General features: G+C 36.0%; 1 protein-coding gene across 4 annotated transcripts in view; it reads left to right on the forward strand.

The window, feature by feature from the left end:
* The window catches only part of GRM8 (glutamate metabotropic receptor 8), a 328,250-nt gene extending 327,131 nt beyond the window's left edge, over positions 1-1,119 (forward strand). For all 4 annotated transcript variants that reach the window (XM_050325237.1, XM_050325236.1, XM_050325239.1 and 1 more), the window contains one exon: positions 552-1,119. Coding sequence is in view for 3 of the 4 variants with exons in the window: in XM_050325236.1 (XP_050181193.1) it covers positions 552-601 (50 nt within the window). In the remaining variant the exon portion in view is untranslated. The remainder of the gene's footprint in view (positions 1-551) is intronic.
* Positions 1,120-25,611: the final 24,492 nt, after the last annotated feature.

Genomic DNA, 25,611 nt, shown 5'->3' on the forward strand with positions numbered 1-25,611 from the left:
CAGATAACAAGTGTTATAGGGACTACCTACTCAGTTTCACTAATTTGGAGAGATGTTTCCTAGATTAGTCTCTGCTGCTCCTTTCAAGAAACATAAGGCTTCTTCTAGATGGACAAACCACCACTAGCTGCAAAGTTGTCTTTAATCAGTAGAAGAGAAACAAAATTCCAAAGTAAAAAATGTCTATATAGAATTCAGCGAAAATAATACCAGATGTTGAAATTCTGTTATGAGTAGGCTGAAACCACTCATCATTGTTCCTCTCTATTGACCTCTACTTGCACAAGTCATAAACAAAATAAGTTGTTATCAAGGGCACAGAACTTGAGATCCAATTTGATCACTGTTTCTATACATTCTTAAATATTCTTACTTTATTCCATGAATATGGACCATATTGTTAGGAAATATAGCAGGACACTGTCTGAGTTCAAATGCTAAGTATGTTTTTTCTTCTCTCTTGATTCTGAAAATCCTGTACTTTTTTTGTTGTTGTGTTGTTATTGTTTGGCTTTTTTTTTTTTTTTTATTATTATTTCTTTTATTTACAGCCTCCTCTACCAAGACAACCTATGTCAGTTACAGCAATCAGGCAAACTGAGCAGGGATGAAATTCACTGGAAGATCTGCAGGATTGGATCTTGCAAACATAGACTTTACCACCACCCGAATTCAGTCTTGAAAATATCAGTAGACTACATTCAAATAAATAGTCAGTCTCCTAAAGAACAAGGATTAAACAAGAGGCAAAAGGCAAAAAGAGACAGGGGAAGGAAAAGTCCAGTTTTATAACATAGAGACAGAGTGTCAAGCTTCTGAACTGTTCACTTACAAAAGGACGTAAATCACAAAAGGAAAACAAATGTTAGCTTGTGAAAAAAAAATGCTGTTGAAATAAATCATGTCTGATGTTATATTTGTAAGTACTTTTTTGTGATTGTGACAATTTCCTTTCCCGTCCTACATTGTTCAACTCGTAAAAGAAGATGAGTTTGTTTCTTGTGACGGCTGACTGAATTAAGTCCTGGGTTATGCTAAAATAAATGCAATGGTCAACGCATGCTAATTTTTATACAAAGTAATTTATTTCTAATAATAAAGGAATGTTTTGCAAATGTTGAGACTTGTTTTGTTGCAGTTTTAAGGGAAAAAAAAAGTCTTTACACTGTTGTCTATTGTTTGTTTAGAATGTGCAGTAAAGGTGGGTGTACAAATAAAATAATAACCATGGCATTAGAAGAATGCAGTGTAAACTCTAAGCATGTGTGTGTGTGCGTGTATGTGTGCACCCCTGTGTGTATGTATGTGCATGCCTGTCTGCATGTGTGTATGTGTGTGTACTCCGCAGTGTGTGAATTTATTTGTTCAAAGCTTTGTGACTATATTTTCTAATGGAAGGATTTTTTCTCCCTTCTCACCCTCAAAGTAAGTGCATTTTATATGTTTGTAAAGTGAAGGAGTCCTGATGGTAATTATTTTGTATGATTGTATTATATTTTTGAGTCTTCACTAATAATTTGGATCCTTTTCATTTCTGGAACTTACAGTTTGTAAGACTTTATGACAGCCAGACTGGATTAAGCTGAAAGCCTATTCAGCCTAATATCCTGTCTCTGACAGGGGAATGTAGCAGATGCATATCTCAATAAAGGTGACTTTGAAATAACAGAAGAGAAATCAATGGAGAATTTGGAAAGAAGAAGCCTAGTGAATATATGTACTATTGCCTTATAAACACCTACAAATCAAAGAAATAAATGTCCACCTACAGTCTTCACATCTTCTAACTCCCATGATTGTATGAGCATTAGAAATGATTATGCAAAGAGAAATTCATATAGATATCTATCATGTTAATAAACCCCTCCAAAGGATTTACAAAAGATGCCTAGGAACTGTCCACTTCGTTACTATACCTGTGATGTTCTTTAAGACTTTTTCACTCCGTACAGTACTCACCATTCGTCAAGTTGATGGGTCTTCACATTCAGCTGGTTATTAAATGTTATGTCTACTGACTTTGCCTGGATGGCTCCTTGTGCTTTTATCCTCACAGAAGCTGTACTTTTATAACATATCTTACGGGAGCTGTGGTGTGTCCTAAATTACATGAATGAAGGTTGAAGTATCTGAAACTGAATATCTTTCTATTACAATGTCAATATTTAAAATCAAGCACAGTCCACAACTTCATGACAGTGAATTTCCATTTTAAAATATTTGATAAAACATTCTTAGTTTTCCCCAGAAATTAAATGTCTGAAGTAATACCTGATGATTGCTTTGGTATAGTGGGGTATTTTGTGTTTGCCTGTTTGATATTTTGTATGAAATTTCCTTTTTTGACTATGCCACAAGCACATCAAAGCCAATCTATACATTACCGTATGCTTACTTTTAAGCATATAGGTAATCCAGGTAATGCAGTGATACAAAAAAAAAAAAAAAAAAAAAAAAAAAGTCTTAAATAAAGCAATTTTAGTTTGTTAGTTAACACCTCAAAAAAATGAAGTTTTCATGTGTAAATGGGTTGATATTTTAACATTTATTATTTTTATTAATTATTATTATTCTATTTATATATTTTATATATAATATATAGATATATATTATATATTTATATATAAATACATATTTTATATTATATATATATTATTTATTATTAACATTAACATTGATATTTCAAATCTAGGATGGATTTCCTAAAAGACAGAGGACCTGTTTTATCTGAAAAACAATATTTTGACACAGTTTCTTTTAAAGAAACCTTTGAAAAGTTTAATTTTCAATCCAGAACAAAACCAGTTTTAAATATTTTCAAATATCTATACAAAACAACTTCAGCATAAAAATATACACATGAAAAGGCAGCACATGGGAATTGCCCTTAAAGCACATTTCATATGCCCATAAACATATTTTGTATACACATAAAGCATATGGTCTATAAATATCTTCCAGTTTCACAGTAGTCCAAGACAATTTTATTATGAAAAGATTTACCAAGACCAATATACACTTTTTTTGGTTGAACAGTAGGTTAGAAATGCGAATTATTCTATGCATTTTCTATACAATTCTATCAAAAACGTGGAGTATATTAAGACTGTAAGTCCCATTGGTATTAACGTAACTAATCAGATAAATGAGCACACCATGTGAATTAGAGAACATCACTGTTCTACAAGTTTCACTTTGATAGCATAGTTATGTGGTTTATGCAATTGCATGGAGTCGTCCACTCAGATTTCACAGACATTCAGTAGCTGAGACCTTGAAGTGTAATAACTAACTGTTGTGTTGGCATAGTAACTTTTTTCCATCTAAAATTTTAAAAAGTCTTTGTTTTACAAACTTAGGCTTTAGTTCCAATCATGGAGAAACAGGCTATTCAATTGCTGTTACTGATCATTTTTATGTGATCCATCAGGACACACAACTTTATTTTACTGACATCAGGAATAAGTCCTTAATGTTGTTTTGTGACTGCAGGATAGATACAATGAGATCTGAATGACTCTATGTATCAGGTCAGTGAGCCAGAAATTAAACAGAACTTATAGACAATACTTCAACTGTTCTGTAGAAAGGGTAATGAGGCACTTTGTCAAAAATCTCCTTTTCCAGAAATGCCTAAATAGCAATTTCCACAGAATGGTTTTTAACTAACACCATTACCTCTTTTCCAATTAATAGATAATTTTTATTACTAAACAAGGAAAGAAATTAAGTAAAGTATTCCTAACAGATCCAGTCTATAAATCTATTGCATTGGAAGACAACTTACTTGTTTATGCATCTACTTAAAGGCAAAATATGAAAGCAGAAGATACAGAATAGTGGATGGAGCAGCAACTTCTGGTTTGAAAATGTACATAAATGAACCAGTGTATTTCACCACCCCATCAGCCATTAAATAAAATGATTTCACTACTCTTTCAAATCATTTATGTTCCATATGGCAAATTAAGAAATTACACATGCATCTACATATTCTGGTTGAATTTTGAAGAACAAAATTCAATGACAGAAGACAGAAGCATTACTTTTCCCAGTTTTATTAGTAACTAATCTAATGGCACCTTTAACATTTGTGATACTGTAATTCTTTGCATCAAGAAAACAAAATTTCATGTTTTATATGTATGTTTCATTTGCTGTGGATTATCATCTCCTGCAATCTAAATGTGAAATGGTCTTTTTCTCAGCAAGAAGTCATTTCTTTCAGACTTTCTCCTGAAATTTCAGTAGCTAATAGGAGACTAAGGTATATGTATCACTAGTCCTTATTATGTTCCCAGAAAAGTAAATTATTGTGATTGATGGGATACAGCAAATACAAGAAGGAGCGGATCTTATCTGCTGACTGCATCCTATAGTTCTGAATATATGCAAGTTGTATTGCCTCCTTTTAGCTTCCTATTTAGCTTAAAATTTAGCTGCTTACTTGGCTTAAATTTACTAGTAAGATCATGAGAACAGCAAAATACATTTGGTGGAAATAATGTGTTGCATCTCTGCAATGAAAACAAGCTGGCTGATGGGAAAGACAAATTCATCTGGAAACATTTTCGTTATGATAAAGGAAATTGGAAACCTTAGTAATGACTCTATTAGGCTTAATCAGGAAATGAACTACAAATTAGCAGTGTGCTCAGCTTGTTTGTGAAATCTTAAGAAGATTTTCAAAGTTTGTAGAAGGTTACTGCAGAATTTTTTGTACATGTCATGGTTTTTTTATAGCTATAAATTCTCCCATCACATTGAAACACTAAACTAATGGAGTGCAGTACTTTTTGTCATTTGACATTATAGTATGATAACAGGTGGTTAGCTCCCAGAAACTTAATATTTTTAGTGGCACAACAACAGGGGAGAGAAAACAGCGGTGTCCCCCAAGGCTAAAACAATGTCAGAAATACAGTGAGATTCACAATATCCACAAATAAAGCTTCTGTTTCTATTACGCAAATGACTTGTCTCTTGGTAGAAACAGAGTAATGTGACATGCGGGGCAGTATGGAAAGGAAAAATAAAAGAGCAGTGACAGAATCACAGTATCTAAAACCCTTCCAAAAGCTGAAAAGTTACACTATTGAAGCACTGTGTCAGCTTCAAAGAGTACACACTGACTTCTCTCAAGGGCACACGTCATCCTCAGAGTGTGTGTTAATCTTACATATTCCACAGAACTGCAGCAAGAAAGCATGACAAAATAATCAATGGGAGCCATCAGAGTTCAGATTGAATGACATAACAAATAAGAACATCCGCTCATTTTTCTTTGAAATTCAGGAAAACATGATGATGCCCAAGAAACAACTTCTTCAAAGACATGCACATACAAGTATTTTAACATTTTATTCACAAGGCTGTGATCAAAGTTTCAACATAACAAATAAAACAGTACCTGACTTTCTGTAAATGAATTAGCTCATTCTCTTTTGTTAATGACTAATTCAGTGCTGGGATTTCAGAAAAACTCTGGGGCTTTCCTGGTCCATCATAACCAAGTCTGAGAGGGAACGGGTTGTTATTTTCCAAAGTAAAGGTAAAGATTTCCTGTAAAATTGAAATTTTCTATCTTTAAATAACTCTAAATTTCCAGATCATTGATATATTAAACATATCCAACTGAGTATACCTGACAGCTTTAACTACTATCTGTTAGAATTGTGTTGGGATTTTTTTCTTGATTGGTTAAATATAGAAGAAACACACAACTGAAAACACACACACTGGCCAATAAAAGCATTATGGAGTGTCTTGTTACCACAGCGTCATCTAATATCTGCAACACTGCAAGTGCACTAACTTCATCCTTATCCCAAAGGAAGGAAAACTTAAATTGCAAGGCCAGTATCACTTCCTGGTTCATTCACATATGTCTTGGAGGCTCTTTGAATAACTGACAAGTCAAAGGTTAGCATTGTTCTGCAAAATTTTTCTGCAAGTTTGGTGTCATTAAGATTTGATATATATAGTGCTAGTTTGAAAGCCTTTTTTTTTTTTTTTTTTTTTCCCCTGTTTACCTGATACAGCATGTACTCTGTTCCTGGAAGCCTAGTGTACTCCGCAAGTAGGCTGCAGTGTCTTTACTGTCTGTGATCATTATCACATCAACATCAAAGTACAACCTTTCAGAGAATAAACCAGTCTTATTTAATTTATAAGTTTTATTTTTCCTAATCTTGCTAGAGAGTCTTTCCAACAGATATGGTTTGATTTGACTGGTCACAATCTTTCCTTGATACAACTTCTAGTAGTTCTCTTGTACTCCCTGTAGAGCTCTTTGTCCAAGTACTGGCTTTGGTATCATGGAAGAAAATGTATTGATGGAGTAAATACATGGCAAAAAAAAGGACAAATATGAGGAATAAGGGCATGAAAGCTGCTTAAGTAAAGTAAGACAACTCCAGAAAACATTCCTGGTTAGAGTGTACTGATTGCTTTCTTTTGGGGAATGGAATAACCACATCTAAAGACAGGCTGCTGCTGGAAGTCTGCCTCAGTGGCTCTTTTCTTAGAAAATCTTAATACTGGATTAGATTTTGAATGCTCTCTATACTTTTTAGTAGAATTTTAATAAAATAATAAAAAAAAAGAGTGAACAGGTGAAAATGAATGTTGGAGATGCATATGAGATATTGAACTGCCAAACTTCTGGGGACTTGCTTGTTAAAATAGGAAGTCTGTATCAGAGATGAACCTATCCATACTTCTATTTTTCTATCCATTTTTTTACATATCTCACATATTGCAGACTGTAAAGAATAAATCTCAGTATTGCTTTTCTACTCATTTTAAATCAGATATGCAGTTCTTATAGTGTGCATGTTTCTGGGAGGATACAGAGTTGTAAATATAACTATATTCTGCCCTAGCTCCACATAGTTTCTCATCACAAGTGATAAACATTCCTAAAAACAATGTTGTTTATTTCTTCATTTCTGTAGTTCATACACTTATCTGAAAATACAGAATAAGTTGCAATCATTTTGATATAGATGTTATCATTTCTTGTAAGAGCTTTCATCCTTTGTCACCATCTGCATTGTGGTGCTGAACAAGGAATGACAGAAAGATTAGTTTTATATGAAACTCAGGATATTTTTCACTGAATGATAGCTATGAAGCACACAGTTTGCAAGATAAAATAATGATAATGTGATTATTTCAAATGCCAGACTGATGGTACTTTATAAATTCTTGCCTAAAGCATTGGAAGTTTAGGACAGATGCCTTGAAAGTGTGTTCTAGAGGTAGTTTCAAATGTCAGTGTTTCAGAACCTGTTTCTTCACTTAAGAAAAATGAGCTGTTACTTCAAGAAACAGACCACATATAAAACTAGAAAAGAAAGAAACAACAGCAGTGGCAACAACAACAACATTGTGATAGTTTGGACCTGGCTCCCTGCCAAATGCCCGAAAGTCACGACAGCAGCCCCCTTCCCCCCTCCCTTTTCCTCTTAGGGCAAAGAAAAAAAACTATAAAAAATTAAAGAACCCAAAGTCAAGCTGCTTATATAAAAATATATATATATTTATGTAAATTACAGTTATATACAGTTAAGATGCTATATACACAGTAAAAGGGGATCCACCCCCCGAAGGGATAGGGAAAGGGGAAAAAAGGGACAAAAGGGAACAAAAGGGACACCGAACAGGTATACCCGATCAAACTCAAGAACTATACTAGTAACTAACAAAACAGATCTCACCACTTCCCTTAGAAAAGCAGGATTGGCAGACACAGCCAGCACTCTCCGAACTCCCCACGTGGCAGGCCAGCGGTCGCTGCAGGCCTCAGCTTTAGATAAGCGAGACCAACGCAAGGACCTACTGTTCCCGACCCTTGCCGGAAGAGAAGAGAGAGAGGTCTCTAATCTCCAACTTATTTATACTCTGGTTTACGTAAAAATCGTATGGAATACTGGGTACTTGGCCACTTCCTTGGTTACAAACTGGTCACCAGGAAGGCCTAGATCAAAACCATCACAAACATAAATATTACAGGTGAAAGGAACCACTTGTTTTCTTAGAAAGTCTGATTAATTCAGTGAATTTTATAGTTATGTGTATTGCTTTGCCAAGAAAACAGAAATGAGACAGTATAGGTAATATGCTCATGAAAAGTAATCACACCATGCTTTCTGCTTGTTCTACCTACAGAGCAGAGCTACACACACTTAAAGTCCTATGACTTCCTCCACAGTGTTTTTTTTCTTGAAAGAATCATTATCCCTTTGTAATAAGGCCTCTTAAAACACATCATGCTTTACTTTCAAGAAAATGGAGGGTCAGCCATTCATAGGGAGATGACCTTTTTTTAATAAATCCTGTGTGTCCACTTGAGGGAAATAATACTGCCCAGGCAGCTGCTTGCAGTTTTTCCATCACTGGATTCTACTGTATATTTCTTAGCACCAAGACATCTGACACAGCTCCTGACCTATGTTTGATGAGGTTGTGATTGAAAGCCAGGTTTGCTCTAAGCAGTGCTAATGACAGCAGAATGTTTTTTGTGGTAGGAAAACATAACTGAAACCGTTTCCCATGTGGGTGAATTTCCTATAGATATGAAGTCAGGGAATAAAAGCAAGACCTTTTCTGGAGAGCAGAAGCGTAATGTCAGCTTTCCTGTGTGACACAGTGGAGTTGAGCTACCAGCTGCCACGGCCAAAGGGCGGATGTGCTACTGATGCAAATGGGACTCGCAGCTCTCTGGTTTGGGGAAGCAACACAACTCATGCAAAAAAATTTGCATAACATGGGACTTGCAACACATCCTGACCCAGGATGTAGATGTTATTGTTTATCTGGTAAAGTGACAGTAAGAGGTAGATCATGCTTTTTCTTTCAATTAGATAATGACATTTCCAATAAATAAACTCCTCCAACCTCACAGGGGAGTTTATGAAGTTAATTTTATAATAAATGAACTCACAGTTGCTTGTAGACATAAAACTTAAGAGAGTGGTATCAAGTAATTTTCAAGGTTCCAAAATATCTTCACTCATAGCTGTTTTCCACTGAATGCTGAATTTGGCAACGGTCAGATATGTAATACACAGCCAAACTGCAATTTTACATGGGGTAGACTGAGTCAGACTTTCAGAAAGGAAGTTGAAACCTTAAAAATGTAGATTGACTGACATACCAGTTGTGAGACATTGAATTATAATATTAATAATTGTCTTGGAACAACTCAGGTGTGGGGCAGGGAGGGGAGAGGGACTGGTCGAGTTTCACAAAGGAGAGGTGATGCCCTATCCCATACCTCAGCCCCTTGGAGTCTCCTTGGGCAAACTCTGGGCATCTGTCCATCAAAAGTAGTCCAGGAGCACTACCCCACACCACACCCTGCAGTCCCTGACCCATCCCTGGATTGGCTGGCACACCAGGAGCACTGCCCCACACCACACCATACAAGTACCTGACGCATCCCCAGACTGGCTGGCACAACACCAGTCCTGCCTGGAGGCAGGGGGTTTGGCCACCAGGGACCAAAGCACATAAAGCAGCATCATATCCTCTCCATGCTTGTTTGAACCCTGCCATCTTCCTGGACTCCTATGCCTGGATCTATGCTGGATCTAGGGGTGATCCTAGGGGTTTTCCTCTCTCTTTCTTTTCTTCTTCTCCTAATCTCCTTTTTTAATATTTTGGATAACTAAAAACCAAATCGGTTGAATTTTGCTGACATGTATGAGCTAGCATGTGCTAAGTCATTGCTTCGTGGCCAAGTTCCCTTATTTTCTAAAGTTTACTAGTAAAAGTATCTCCTGAAAAAAATGTGTGCAGTGTTTCTCATTTGTGTTCTCTATTAATGTTTTAAAAGAACTGAAGGTTCTTCTAAGACTTTTGGGAGGTGAATTTTTGGAACCTTGTATAAAGTAAAATCCCTTCAATGAGCTTGTAGCTTGGAGCCTGGGTTCTTACACCAGGTATACCTGGTTTCTATTCTGATATAAAAGGCAAATAACAATGTGCTGACATGCAAAGAGATCAAAGCATTCAGTCAGGCAGATCTTTGCTGAAAAAAGAAAAAGAATCTACAGAGGTACTATTCCTGCACAGAAAAAAAAAGTCACCAAAAAAAACCCACAGAAAGTGTTCTGCAGTAAGATAAAATAAATTATCCAACATTCCGTGAAAATAAATTAGGATATTCTACAAATAATTGCTGGCTGTTGGGGATTTGTACATTATGATTTCCATATTTTATTTAAAATACTGCTGAACCTGATGAATATTTTAATTACAATAAAATAGTAAACTTTTTTCCTACTATAGTTCTACTCCTTACTTAAAAACTTTTAGCTTATGACAGCAAGTGGTCACTAACAGAAGCCCAGGACATAGGCAGAAGTCAGTCCATGTGAAGCTGAAAAATTTTAGACAGGTACTTCCCTATATGTAAGGATCAGGTTAAATTAGCATGTGCAAGTCCACCCTCAGAGACCTCCAACAGAAGATGAGTGTAGCAATATCAGAAACTGGTACTTGTTTTTTATATGACAGTCTCCATCAACACTTCAAAATGTTTAGTTCTTTCAACAAGTCCCCGGTCTGCATGCTCAGAAGCTGGCCCAAGAACATAAATCCATAAAATTTGTTCTACAAAATACAGTCTATAAGAAGTTTAAGAAGTGCATCAAATGCTGCATGCACTGTTCATACAACTAAAATACAACATCATTTACCTTTTTGACCAAGGTGCTCATGGTTGGAATACTGTGGCAGGATGATATATTCTAATTACTATCATTTAAGAATTTGCAAGCTATGTAAGAACATTAGTTTGTAGTTCGTCAGCAGTATCTGAAGAAGATACTTGGGCTCACAGAAAGTATATCCAGAGGAGCACAACTGGTGAGTCATCCTTGAAGATAATGGTAGCAGTACTGAGACTCACAGATCATTTGTCATTATTCAGCACTGCTGGAATGTGTCAATTTTGAGACACTTTTTGAGGATAATCTAGGATTTTACTTGATTTTAGAAACATTTTTTCATTCTCCAAACTGCTGGTTACACCATGAGCCTGCAACTGAGATGCATCCAGTTTGTAAAACTCACTGTGAGTAATTCACAGAAAAAGGGAAAGAAATGATTGGCAAACATCAGCTATCTGCTTAACTTGCCTGTCATCAGAAACACTGAGAGAACCCAAGATTAAAGAATTTCTCCAAAGAAACACTATATGGTTGGTTTAAAGTTGTCAGCCTGCCTGCCTGCCTGGCTGTTTGTTTAGGACAACCCAGACTTGTCAGGCCAGGGTGATCTATCTGCAGCAGACATTTATTAATTGACTTTGTCAATAGTAGCCTGTGTTTTGATGATGTAAACCACTATCTTTTAACTATAATATGCACCTCAGATCTGCAGGTGTACTCAGTGCAGTCAAAGGCTAATAGATCTGAAGCTTAGGAACTGAAGGCTTTTCATCCTTCAGGAATTTATTTCTGTTCAGAGCTCCAGTGTCCCCCAGGGAGCTATTGAATGTAATTGTTTTTTGAATGGCTTCAGTGATTTTGCTTTAATAGTAATGCCCACTAGGCTGCTCCATGCACTTCAATTTTTTTTCCATGAGAAATCTCTGAGTGGCATCTGCTTGGAGTTTGTATTTTTTTTTTCAATTTGCTGTTATTTCTAGAAGCTAAGAAAAATCAAATTTTTTGATTCTGTGCATATGTCACTTCACTTGTATCATGTGGCTCAGTATCATACTTAAGGCTGATGAGCTAATCTCTGTAGTTTAGTGTAGAAGCCAATATGACATTTCTTGCCAATGTCTGTGCATGTACAATGTATGGCTGATGGTAGTTTTTGATTATGATTTACTGAGAAGTCTTCTATAGATAGGAATATGTTTTTCAGAATGCAGTAAGCTTTATCATTTATGAAAAACCATAAACACTAGATTCTTCTCATTGTCAAGTTAATCAAAGGTTTTCTGTAAGATACTGGTGTATCCTAAAAGTTGAGAGCATCTAGTTCTCCCTGAAATGTCGAGGAGGTTACAAATTTAATAGGAAGGGTATAATTTCTAGGTCACTAAATTATCACTGTCTAAAAAAATAAACCTGGCTATTACAATAGCTTGCCTGCTGCATCCAGTTCCTGAACTGATATTTTCTCAGAAATAGGAAGAGAATGAATAGCTGAGAGCTGTGATGGAGGTTATGACTTGGGCACAGTGCCTGGTACCTGTAGCAGTGCCACAGAGCTGTGTTATTTTGAGGCAAATGCACAAAACAATTTAGGTGTCATGATGCTGCACTCAAAGGATCAGACTGAAAATTAAAATCCACTAAAACCTAGTTCAAACCAGCCTATAACTTTTTTTCAAATGGCCCTGAACTGGAGTGAAAGCTCTTCATTGACCACAAACTGAAGCCAAACCAGCAGCATTTCTCCAGAATTATAGTTCAGCTAAAATCATGATGATCCCAAGGGCAGATGTTTTGGATGCTTTGTGTGTATATGTACTTCTGTGCACATACGGATTTACAAGGGCCTTGAAGGTGAATCTTCCTACATTTCTCACCTGGCCTTTGTCCTTCATTCTCTGCTTCAGAAGCCTCTCCCCAGCCTCAGGCTCAGGCAGCAGTTTCTCTCCAGTTCATCAATCCTGAATAACAGACACAGGGAGAGGGGTGGAAGGAAATGGACTGGGCCAAATGGTGCCCATTGTCTGCACTGAAGAAGAGTTGAAAGCTAACATTTGCTCTACTGTAGAACTCCTTGCAGTTTTAATTGTAGGACTTTCCAGTAGGACTGATTTGAAGGAATTTAAAGTTAATGAATCAGCTAATGAGCTATTGATTACCTGAAATTAAAGTAAATGGTAGAAAGTTCAGGTACATATGAATTTTTACACGAACTGCACTCCAAAAAAAGAAAAACTCAGGTCTATATGTTGGCTTGGCATGAAGACACCCGGTTGTATTGTGTAATGCACAGTCCCAGGACTAGACACCCAGGTTTACAAATACTGTTCTGGATTCACACAATCCTAAGCACATGAGGAATAGATCTTAAACCCTTTTCAACTTCATGTCCTAATAACACAAACCAGGTCTTGTTTATTGGACCCAAAAAAACCCAATATGTGATATCCTATTTCTTCAACATGAGTAAAATTATCTGGGATGTGAAAATTCAGTATTCTAAACAGGCCTGTCTTGTCCATAAAAAATGTTTGACTCCTTGAAAAACATTCACTGAGAAGTCTTCAAGACAACATTTTATGGCAGTTTTGAATACTTTTCAAACTAATTGTCACCAAATATTTTTTTTATTCTTATAAACTAACTGAAGTGTCTGAATCTAGTAATAATTAGATTTACCACACAATATCAGAAGATAGATTTTATGTAAGACAACAGTAGTGAACAGAGTGGAAAAGTGTAGAAGCAACAACATATTATAATAAATGGAATGACTGAAAAAATAAATGAGGTATTTAAATACAGAAAACATAGCTGTCTGGAGAGTTTATGTGATTCTAGGGGTATCTCAGAGGAAATTTAAAGGATTCATATTGAATGAAGCTAAGGTCTTTTATGGATAAATGGATGGATAATGTCCAAAGACGTTTTAGTTAGACAATCCTCTCTCCTGCAAAGTACCTATAGTTGTGTAGCAAAAAATTTGTTGTTAGGACCAGCAAGTGCGGAGAGAGCATGGAAGCATGCATTTCTAAAGCTGTTGACATCTTCCTTGAGGAAACCTTTCTGATAATCAAAGACTTTTATTTACCATTTTATATCTTATATTTTTATTTATCATATTTTTGTATTTATCAGCTCTGTGTTTGTAATACAACAAATGAACTAGTTAAGCAACACAAATCCTACCAAGAAGCTGTAAAACAGTGATTTAGTTAACTCTCCAATAGTTTCAATTTTTCAGTTACCTTGACAAAATTGAAATATCTTTTGTTCAGTAAAAATAAGTACTTGGAGACTGAGATGCATCCAGAGAACAAATCTTTTGGAGAAGGCAGATATTTCTAGAGAGAATACAGTTATCTTTAATTTATACCTAACTTCTCTGCAAAAAAAATTCTCTTTGGAACAGAATTAAATAATTCTTTCAGTAAATGGAGTAACTTAAGGATAAGGAAATGATATTATAATTAAGATGAATGATGAAATGATGGCTAAGAATATATAGCTAGTGAAACATAGATAAGAAAGTCTTAAACTTGACAAGTATTTTGATCATAGAACAAAAATCCAAAGATTGATTCAATTAGCAGTTCTACAGTGTATGTTAAAATGTATCAACTGTGTTTACAATGAATATCTAAAACTACCATTAGAGGTAAAAGTTATTCAAAATGTATAAACTACAGAAATGCATAATAAACTAAAAAAACCCAAACCTTACCCACTGTGTAGAGCAATTTTCTTCATGAAAGAGATTATCTGCAATTAGATATGGAATCTTTCAGCTATTAAACAATGAATTACCTTCTAAAAAAAAATCAACTCTTAAGGTTGATATAATTTTGTTTAAAATGTTGATAAAAATTCTGGCAAAATATTTAACACTAGAGATTAAAAACTCAGATAGAATAATGATAATTATATTAGTAGAACCACAAACTTATTAGTAATCAATATTAACTTAGAGATATTTGCTGCTAACTATCTACTAGAAATCTTACAGTAGAGTGGAGAGAGAGTTGTATTTCTTTATTCTAAATGGATGCATCCAAGGCAAAAACATGAAAGCTGTAAGACATTCTGATGCTATAGCAAGTGGGACCATATAAATACACTTCTGGTTGGTCAAGGAAACTCACCTAAAAGATGCAGCTGAATGGGTACAATAGCTGAAGTCGTAAGCTTGCCCAAAATAGGAGAAATTGCATCATGTTTTCCAGTACCATAAAAGACATATGCTTGAGTACTCAAACTATGTTTGAAAGTTTGAACTTGACAGAAATCAAATAATTTATTGCAGATTCTTTATTATGCTGGTTGCATTGATAATAATTATTTTATTTCTCTATTGATATTGATATAGCAATCCTTCTCTTCCCCTTTTCTGGGAAGGCATGTATTTATGATTTCTCCTCGGTGATGGAAAACGGATCTGTTTTATTTCTAAGCTTTTTAACATGTGTCCTATGAATATTTAAATTGGTGTTCTCTAGTATATTCCCGATGTTTTGAAACTAAGAAAAATTTATGTGTTCATTAAAACCACCCAAACATTGAAGTACCTGCCTAGCTAGCATACAACATACTGGTGAATTTGCACATTTTAATTGTCTCAAACACTTTTCACTCAAGAATATTAAAGATATCATAAATTTAAATAAGAAATAATTACAAGTGTACCATCCGGTTTAAAATACTTAGGTTAAAGTCTTGTATAAAATGTTAAGAAGCTGGCAGTTTCCATTGACTTCAAGACTAATGAGTTGATGTAACTCTAGCTTGCTCTATGTTCTGTAATGTGTCACCTTTTAATTACTCTGTTCCTAAATCAATTCTCATTTTGGCAGATGAGCTGAAAAAGAATGCAAGATATTTCTTTTTCTTGTAATCTTATCTAGCTGATGGTGAGAACACAATGATACTAAAAGGGTATAGGAGATACTTTATCCAAAGCTTGGACCAACAAAAAATCCATGTAGAATCTTTTTCCATGGGCAAGACATTGCATAATCTTGATAATAATCACAGCTAGGAAATAAAAGCAGGAAAAAACTCACTATAATTTGCAACAGGCTGTATTCATGCAACTGTGTAATCATTGATCAACCATGCAATGAAGTGGTATATAATAGAAGTCACAGTGTATTCAATTAGAAACCAACCAGCGAGAATAATGCTCAGATTCACAAGGGGGTTGTATGTAGTGGTACTTAAACTTTAGGCTTTTGTCTCTGCAGAGGAATCCACACACCTAAATCAGCTGCACAGATTCCTCAAGAACAGAACTGGGATAGTGCCTCTGAATGGGCTCCGTAAAAAACAGGGTCCTGTGGGGAAACATGACTACATTAACTAGTAGGAAATGCAGAAAACAAGAGGGTCACCAAAATCCTTATCATGACAGCATGGGCCCTTTCAGCTGCCATAGATTTACAGCTCTGGCCTCTCATCAGAGACAGATGCATTTTAGGAATCCAAGATACGGAAATCTAGGTAACACGAATCTTTCTAGGAGACATGAGAAGAAGATGTCAGTGCTGAGGCACTCATACTTATCAGTGAAGACTTTCACTCATCAGTGAAAGACTTCCCTGTCTTTGGAAGCAATCCATTCCACAGTGTCTGTCCTCACAGTATAGCAACTCTTGGGTTATGGAGAGCTATGAATAGGAACATGACGTGACGGTAGGGAGGAGAGAGAATGAAACATGATCAGCCTCTGAGATGCTTTGCTATAAAGAGAATAATGATAGTTTTGTTGGGTTTCAGAGAGGACATACTTGAGGGAATACCTTGTATCAAGCTCAAGCAGCCAAAAGACAGGTCTTTGGGATATCTTTTTGCACCCTTACTGGAATATTGATACAATAAAATACTTCTATAAGGTGCACCAATGCATGCAGTATGAGGAACAAACATGAGGAACTAGAGATCTGTGAGCAGTCAAAGGGCTTTGATATCACTGTTACTACGGACATGTGGTGGGATGCTCCCATAGCTGGAATGTTGTCATGTCATGTTGTCAGGCAGAAACTTATGCACAGGAAGTTCCACTAGGATATGAGGAAGAACTTCTTTACTGTGCGGATGAGTACACACTCAAACGGGTTGCCCAGAGAGGCTGAGGAATCTTCCTCATTGGAAATATTCAGGAACTGTCTGGATGCAGTCCTGTGCAATGTGCTCTGGGATGACCCTGCTTGAGCAGGGAGGTTGGATCAGATGTCCCACTGTTCACCCCTTCAAACCTCACGCATGTTGTAATTCTGTGATTCCACCCCAACACTAATATTTTTTGTACAGGACTTACTCCCAATGTGTCCCAGTTGCGTAACTTTGACTGACTCCTGAGGAAAGTTTAGTTGTGAGAAGTATATGTGAGAACATCAGCATAGTAGAGCCATGTGGGATAAGGATGATAAAGCTGAAGACAGAGGCAAAAGTTTTGCGATGACGAATATTAGCATTCAATAGATGCTAAGATAGAAAAATCTTAAAGGATAGAAGCAGGAGATGGCAAATCAGCAAGTGCCAGACTACTCCAAAGAACATCAGAGACAATCTTTTCCACCTGAGTAGCATCTACATCGCCAGCCAAAAGTCATTAACTGGCTTTTGGGAGAGGTGAGCACATTAATGCCTAACTCAGTAGTTAGTCTTAGCTATCTGTTGTGTGAGGTAGGCATTAATTGTTTTAAACTAATGAATTGTTTTATACAATGAAGAACAGTGATTTCACACAGTGGAACCTTGAAAGTATAAATTTTTGTATTCTTAAAATATCTTTTCTCATATATCCTGTATTGTCTTCTGTTTTATATACAGCTTGTTATGCGGTTTGTGATAGAGAATCTTTGTTCCACATTTGTCCAGTATCTGCCATACTTAACATTTTAGCTCACAGGTTCATTCCTTCAGTAATATTTTGATACCAAAAAAATGGATAATATTAGGTCATAAAACCCTGCAAGCTCTTAGCCTCCTTCTTGCAGAACTAGTATTGGAAAACAGATGAAGGCCAAGCCAGAGCCATCTGAATTGGCATCAATCCAAAACTAATATAGGAAACATAGCAGGACAGCACTAATCCAAAATACATCGATGAGAAATATGAAGGCAAAGAAAGAATGCAGTTTGTAATATGGATAGCATTATTTGGTGAATTGCAATAAAAATTATCTGAACATCAGCCTCACAAGAGAAATCTATTCAAGATGTGCATCTGAGGAAAAAAAAAATTATTCTAATGTGAAAAGGGTAGTCAGGCCATGGAATATGTAATATCCATACCCTGCAGATTATGTCTAGTCAGGATTATAGAGAGCTGTATTAATCGACATAATTTTAATCAGCAGCCTATATAATGTGCTTCTCAATGTGTTAGACTGATAACTGTGGAAAAACCTGAGAGTGGTGTGGATGCTATGCATATACTTAGAGAAAAAAGAGAAACTCTATCATAAAATAATTTAAACTGATACTTCTTTTTCAAAACAAAACAATTGTTTCAGCATCACTGAAAACCAATGAGAAACTCAAGGAATTTATATGCATTGAATTTGTTAAAGAAATGTAGTATTCCTGAAAAAAAAAATTAGATCTCTCTTTCCATGGTTATTTGAATAGAACAATGTGAAGAAGCAAAAGCAAATACCAAAATCCAAGTCACTCCATCCTGATTTCTGAAGAGTCAAGTCTAATTGCTATATGTATAAAAGAAATTGGAGGGGGTTTTCAAATTATCCAGTCAAAACTTTGTTTTCCCTGATACCTGTAAATAGAAAAGTCGATCTATTTTGTTGAGCAAATAGCAAATCCATGTACAGAGTGATAATTCTTATATAATGTCCTTCATATAGAGGGCTGTGAGATATTGCAGATGAAAAGAGCTGTATAAAGAGAATTCTGGAACACTGATTTTTTTGTAGTCACAACATGTTAGGAAATGAAAGAAAGTTGAAGGATAACAACATCTCCATATCAGTTCAACATATGCCTTTTCAAATAAACTAAACTTTTCATGCTTTTTTTTTTCCTACTGTAAATTCAGACATGATACTTCCTTAACTCCCTAACTATTCTGAGAGAGAAATGAGAGAAGTTATGAATAAAGACATATATACATGCCAACTAAGATCTTATTTTCACATGCCAGATTAAGTAGTAATCTGACGTTGACATCAATTCTTCTGTTTCTATGCAATAGAATGATTTTGAACCATGCAGGAACAATCTGAAATTGCCAAGTTGGTAGGAAAATGTGAAAGGAAAAGAAAATATGGATTCTACATGTGTTAGATTAGATCTACACAGAAGTCATTAAAAGGGAGGTATTGAATGGTAAATATAACTAGTAAAACAGAGCATATCGAGGCCAGAAGCCTGAACTGAAACAGGGTAGTATGCTGAAGCTGATCAGTAGACTCAATAGAGATAAAAATAACAAAGTAGAAAAGTTTTAAAACAGATTTATTATTGTAATTACATCATAAATCTTAGGAACAGTATGGAAATAAATGTGGATTATGTGTTCGACCAGCAGAACTAGGATGCTGCTATTTTGTGGGTTATACAAGAAAAAGAGATGGTTAGTCAGCCCATATGAAGAATCTTTGTGATTAAAATTAAGTGTTGTTCTATCAATGTAGGTCTAAATGTTATAGAGGATGTATCCTCTCAACAGGTCAAATGGCTGTTTGAGTTCTATCGTCAGCATAATTTGCTGTTATATTAATAGATTCATAGATTACCTACCAAAAAAGGGTCGTGTAGTCTGACCTTCTGTAAAGGAAAGAACTTTCATAGATTAATTCCTATTTGAACTAGAACAAGACTTCTGGAAAAATGAAATAAAATCTTAGTTTAAAAAATCTGAGTGATGCTAAGTCTACCACTCCTCTCAGTAATATGTTCCAAAGGTTAATATCTTCACTATTAAAAAAAAAGATCCCTGTGTCTTTTTTCTCCTGAATATATCTATATTCCACTTTCTGCTTAGATGTGCTGGCTCACTGACATCTCTGGTCTCTTTATGACTACTTATAGGCCGTAATGAGGTTGCCTTTTAACCTCTGTCTTGTTAAGCTAAAGAGAGAGAATTTCTGGTGTCTTTCACAGTGTGACTTTTTAGTTAATCTTTTAATCATTCCTGCAACTCTGCCATGAGCAAAGTATCATTTTGACTACTCTTGAATGGAGGCATTAGATACAGACAGAAGCTCAGTGGAACGTGGAAGTCATTGGCTCAGTGACAAATGCACAGATTATACTTGTACTACTAAAGGTGTGCTGCTCGGGAGTGATTCCAGGCCTCCAAGCCAAGAGTTGCAGATTCTCCTGTGTCTGTATGACTGATGAACCCTTTACCATGGGGTACTGTTACACTGCACTGTATTGGACAAAAGTATCTTCTGGATTTCCTGTGACATACCCTTGGCCCCAAAATGAAGCTATAGTTCTTGAAAAATAGTATGGTTTCATAGGGTTTCAAAAATTACATTTTTGTAGCATAACACTAAGTATCTGTTTTTCAAGTACAACATTAAGCATATATAGCATATAAGTATCTAATTCCCTTTCCTGAAGGAAAATGGATGTGAGGCATTATGAAGAATCGGTGTAGGTCTTATAGGTTAAAGCAGGGTGAAGGAGGCAATTTTGTGCATTTTATTCCTTTTTTTCCTAGATAGACTAATCCCTGGAGCAAAATCAGGAGAGTTTGACATCTAGATTATATCCAAAAGCAACCAGTTGGTTTGCTTCAAAAGAGAGTTCAGGAGAGGACCAAATTGCATACAGAGTGGATCAGGGAAATGGACGCCAGGGAACTAAGCCATTTGACAAGCAAAACATATGTCCAATTTACTATCATTCATGCCAGTTCTTATCTATGCAAGAACAGTATTTGTCTACTTGCCCAGAGAGAAGCTCCACTAGAAGCTTCCCAATCTAGTATCTTACATACTGTCAGTATAGCCTAGAGAACAGTTTACAGTCTTCTAATGGGAAAACCATCAGTTTGTGTTAAAGCCTGTAGCTATTTGGAAAATGGGAAAAATGGCCTAGAACATTTTCCAGCTGTTCTTAATTAGGTGGGTCCAGAGTGCTGAAGTAGTGAACTTTGTTTTGAAATAAGGTAAAATAGAAGAGCAGCTGCACTATTCTTCTGTTTATTTTTTTTCCAATAATAAGCAAAAGTGTTATTTCTGAGAGAAAACTTTCTAACTCATTCAGAGTTAATATTCTAAAGCCTTCTTATTCAAAAGTAGAACATGCTCAAAGTGGAGTCAAATCTTTGAGCCAGATATATTTTAAGAATATATAATATTAACATTTATTTATCTTTTATCATGGAATGTCTAGATTTATTTTATTGTCACTTAGCAAAACATTTTCAGCCTTCTAAGCAGTTCACTTGTGTTATTCAGTTTTCTGGCAAGTCATCAGGTACTCAAGGCTATAAGAGTCTACTGTAGTTCATTGAGATATCAAAGCCCATAGTAAGTAAGGCTTAGATATTATATATAACATTATGTTTAGCACGAGTCTGTCCTGTGAATACAGGGTGTTTTTTAAAGAGAAAATTGGAAAGTTTTAGCAAATCCAAAGGTCAGTGTAGTTATCTGGCCTTTAAATTTAAACTCACAGTTCTGCATTAAATACTTAATATCCCTGTCTACTGCATGCTGCTACCATTTCCTGAAGTCTATGCATTACCAAGCAAGGTACCTTCCATTATTCTAATCTAAAAAAATCAAGACAAGAGAACCCTTGGAATTTCCTCAAGTATAACTACACCTTAAATACACCAGAAACAGTTTTTTATTTGACTATAGTGAATTTTCTATACCTACAGTCCACACTGCAAACCCAGTCCAAGAATTAAAGATGGTACAGTCTCACCTAGCTTCAGGTATAGACTATGTTAGTACCTCCCTTGAAGAAAGTTGTACTAGGTTCCTTTTATTATGGAGACTTTTGAACTAATCCATATCATCTTAAAGAAGATATCTCAGAAGAGTTGGATGACTTTGTCTCCTTTGACTATGAAGGAATCTATATAATTACCTTCAGTGTACATTTCACACTGTCATGAAAGTCCCACTCTGAAGTTAAGACTGTTCTTTGAAAAAACTGAGTTGGAGTCATGTTTTGGTTTCAAAGCAAGAGAAGATAAACTATTCTTCTCTCCCCTCTTTCCCCACAGGTGTCTTTCTATAGTAATATAATATAAAATTCAGCTAGTGTTTGATGATTTTCAGGGGCAATGTTCAGTGGTCAGCCTTCCAGATGAACTCTTAGAGCCTGCTCACAGTGAGGAAGCAAGCAAAGTGCTTCATAGTGAGTGATTTTCACCCTAATTCTGCAATGTTTGACAGGCCACTATGTTACATATAATTTCTAAATTGTTCACACCAGAACTCTTTCAATATAAGGTGAAAATAATACTATGCAAAGGAATTTAATGCTTTTAGTTCTTACTCGCAAACATCTTTATATCCAGCTTCTTGATAGATGGCCTTACAAAATGGCTCAGAGGTAATAAGCTTAGCAGATTTGTGGGCTAAAACCAAGTGGTTGCAGAATTATACTTATAATAATGACTGATGGGATAACTGTCTTGGGTGATGGGGAACAAGTGCATCTTCTGTTTGAAAGAACATCAATCTCTCTAATTTGTTTCTCTGTAGGTATTTGTAAAGGGCAAGTTCACTGTTACCTCAAGGCTATTTTTAAAACCCTTTCAGACTTTCTATTCTGGTTGGAATCTATTCATTTCACTATTGAGCAAGACAATCTGATTAACACAAGCTGATATGACACTTCACAGGGCAACTTGTTGCTCAGGAAATGTAAAATGACAGAATCTCTGTCACTTTGGTGAAACAATATGCTCTTTGGAAAAGAAATAAAAGCTTATAACAGCATATACAGTTAACCTGTCGTCTGTTTCCCTGTAATGATAAATAAAGAAACCAAACTCAGAAAATCAGGTACTTGTTTACTGGTTTATGGCAGTAAAATACTCTAGCTGCTTAATGATTGAAGCATATGGAGTTTTACGTCCGCTAGTGTGACAAAAGCTGAAGGATATGTCAAGGATGCCATAACCCAGCTGTACTGGCAAGGGGTCAAGTGCTTTTCCTTCAGCTTCATTAAAGACTGATATAATTATGTGATGAACCTTTTCCATGCTCCCTATCTGATGAACTCAGAAGAGAAGCATTCAGAGGAGGCCTTGTCTCTCCAACAGAGACATAAATTATTTCAGCCTGTCCCTACCAAAGCTACAGGAGTTTGGGTTGCAAGAAATCCACTAACTAACCCTGTCAAATAAAAGAACATTATCCTTTTGCACATCTAGAATGAAATTATCTCTATCTCTCTATCATGACTGTCTGTCTCCAGAGCAAGGATTTTTTTTTTCCCCCTCTGTAGGAGCTTTTGTGTATTCTCTCACCTGTTCAGCAATGGAAGTGCATGTCTGAGGTTTTAGACTCCTTACACCTGTCTGCTTCTTCACTTTTAAAGCTGATATTCATCACTTCAGTATAACTTGACTCATTGGCCTATTTAATACTGTTTTTTTATTTTTCTCACTGAAATGACTGGAATCTCAGTTTTAATGACTTCTGCATTATCACCAGAGTTGATTTGTTTCCTGTGCTGCTGCTCTGTAGGTCATTTGTGTTATTTGAAGGTAAAACATGCACAAACAGCTATACCTGGCAAGTTCAGTTACCATTAAACCAAGATAGACACAATTTCTATTTTTTGCCCTGTTTACATTTTCTAACTTGTCCCTTCAAGCTCTCTTTCCATTTATAGTCTGTCCATGCCTTGCCATAAATTGAACTGTGACACTGTTAAATTCTCAGAAAATGGTACATCAAAAATATTTACCTACTGAAGAACTGAAATCTTTTACCCATATATTTCAGATAATTGGATAAAAAATGGTGATAGAAGACAGAAATATTTTTATGTGATCAGTCTAGTATGTTGCATTCCCTTACAGTTACTAGGGATCATCTACTGTGATCTAATGGTGTTTTATTTGCCTCAAGGCTTGAAAAATAAATGTTTTGAAGTATTTTCTGCTTTCTGATATTGAACTCTCCATTTTTAGTAATTTCATGTAATTTTAGGTTTTGATTTCAATATATTAAGGGTCTTTTCTTGTTTTGAATCCTTGGCTAGAAAGCATTGACATTTCAGAGCATTAGCTGTCTGCTTTCCTACCCTTTGATGAAAATATGTCAGAAGGCAGATCCTGTGCTCACATGGTAAGAATGGATTATTTCCATGCAATTTTTTGTTCTTTTTTTTCTCTACTTGCACTACTTGCATTGCATGCATTATATCCTTTGATATGATTTAGTAAAAGCTCTTTAAATGTACTATAAGATATGTAAGATAAACCAATAGATGTGGATCACATACAACTTCATAATACAATTTTATCTGGTATGGATGCTTTATTGCTCACGACCTCTGGGGGGGGTGGTAATCAGGAGCTTTACAGCAGAAAAATACAGATGTTGTATACAACATCGACTCTGAGATAAATATATTTATAATCCTGTATGAAAGGATCTGTTTCCTCCTCTACCTTATCCCTCTGCTAAAACGCATCCCTGCACTAAAAGCATCTATTCCTCCATTCCTCTTTTTCTTCCTTTAGAGAAAAAAACCTCTCAGCCCTGCTTGGTAAAACTATTTAAATAAAAGGTTTTAAAACAAATCTTCTCACTGTATTTTCGCAGAGTGAGATCTTCCCTGCAATCTCCCTAGATTAGAAGTAAATTTGCCCAGTCATATATAGATTTGTAGAATAAATATATTTATTTCATTTTAAAGACTGTCCAAACCTTTGGTGCCTACCAAAAGGTTTTTTGTTTGTCTTTTTTTTTGGTTTGGTTTGGGGTTCTATATATACATATATGTCCTAGTGATGGTTTTCTGTGCTTATACTCTCCCTTTTGCCCTGCCTGCATACCGTTTTCCCTTTACAGAGCATTTTCCTTTGTTCTGAAGAAAGATACAGTCTTTTCTGCCCTCCGGAGATTTCTACTTGCCAGCTGATACAAATATTGATCAATGCGCTGGGTCACCTGGCTACAGATTTCTTCCATAGGATGGACAAAATATGACACAGTCCATCCCATTAAAGAACCCAGAGTGGTGTATGAGGCTCCACATCCACATTCAGACCAAATTCATGTACCTTCTTGTATGACCTCTGCTCCCTGAGCCCAGCCAGTTCCAGGTGCTTGCGATCACAGCACCATGTCATGCAGCTGAAAGAAGTGGCCCATCCTCCCTCATGGTGTAAAATGCCTGTACATGGCAATTTATGGCTTTTGCATGCAGATCAGTGAGTTGCTTAGACCCATCCAGAGGGAAAAAAACTGACACAGGGTATGATCTGGGTAAATGTGTCCTCCGCTTCAGCAGCTTAGTCAGGACCCATTCCATCCTTGTGACTGCAAAATCTTTTCTTGGGGCAAGCATAGATTCTAGTGAATTAAAGTGGTGGGGGTTATACAGTTGCTTAAATGTTAGTTACCATTCCAGTTTTCAAGTGGTTTAAATACAAAGCAATAAAGTAACGTAAGAGGGAGCAAGTATCCATTACACCTGTTGAAATGAGGATGCTGATGCTTCGGAGCCCAGAGAGAGAACTTGGAGTAGGAACCTACTGGAAAGCAATCAGCTATCATGGCTAGGCTTCGTGAATGAAGATTTGAGAAGGGCTCTACCTATGCTTGCTACAAGCGCGCTGATGGCTAAAAAGGCCAATGTGAGATAGACAAGTCCGGTTGCAGAAGGCACAGCGGAAAGACTCTCCAGGTGATGTTGACTAGACGTGATCTTTCTGCGTTGTCTTTTCTCCTCGAGAGTGATCCTGCATGTGTCCTCAAAAGAAGCA

Source organism: Myiozetetes cayanensis, unplaced genomic scaffold (genome assembly GCF_022539395.1).
Source record: "Myiozetetes cayanensis isolate MyiCay16 unplaced genomic scaffold, myiCay2020 scf3, whole genome shotgun sequence".
In the NCBI taxonomy this organism is placed as follows: domain Eukaryota; kingdom Metazoa; phylum Chordata; class Aves; order Passeriformes; family Tyrannidae; genus Myiozetetes; species Myiozetetes cayanensis.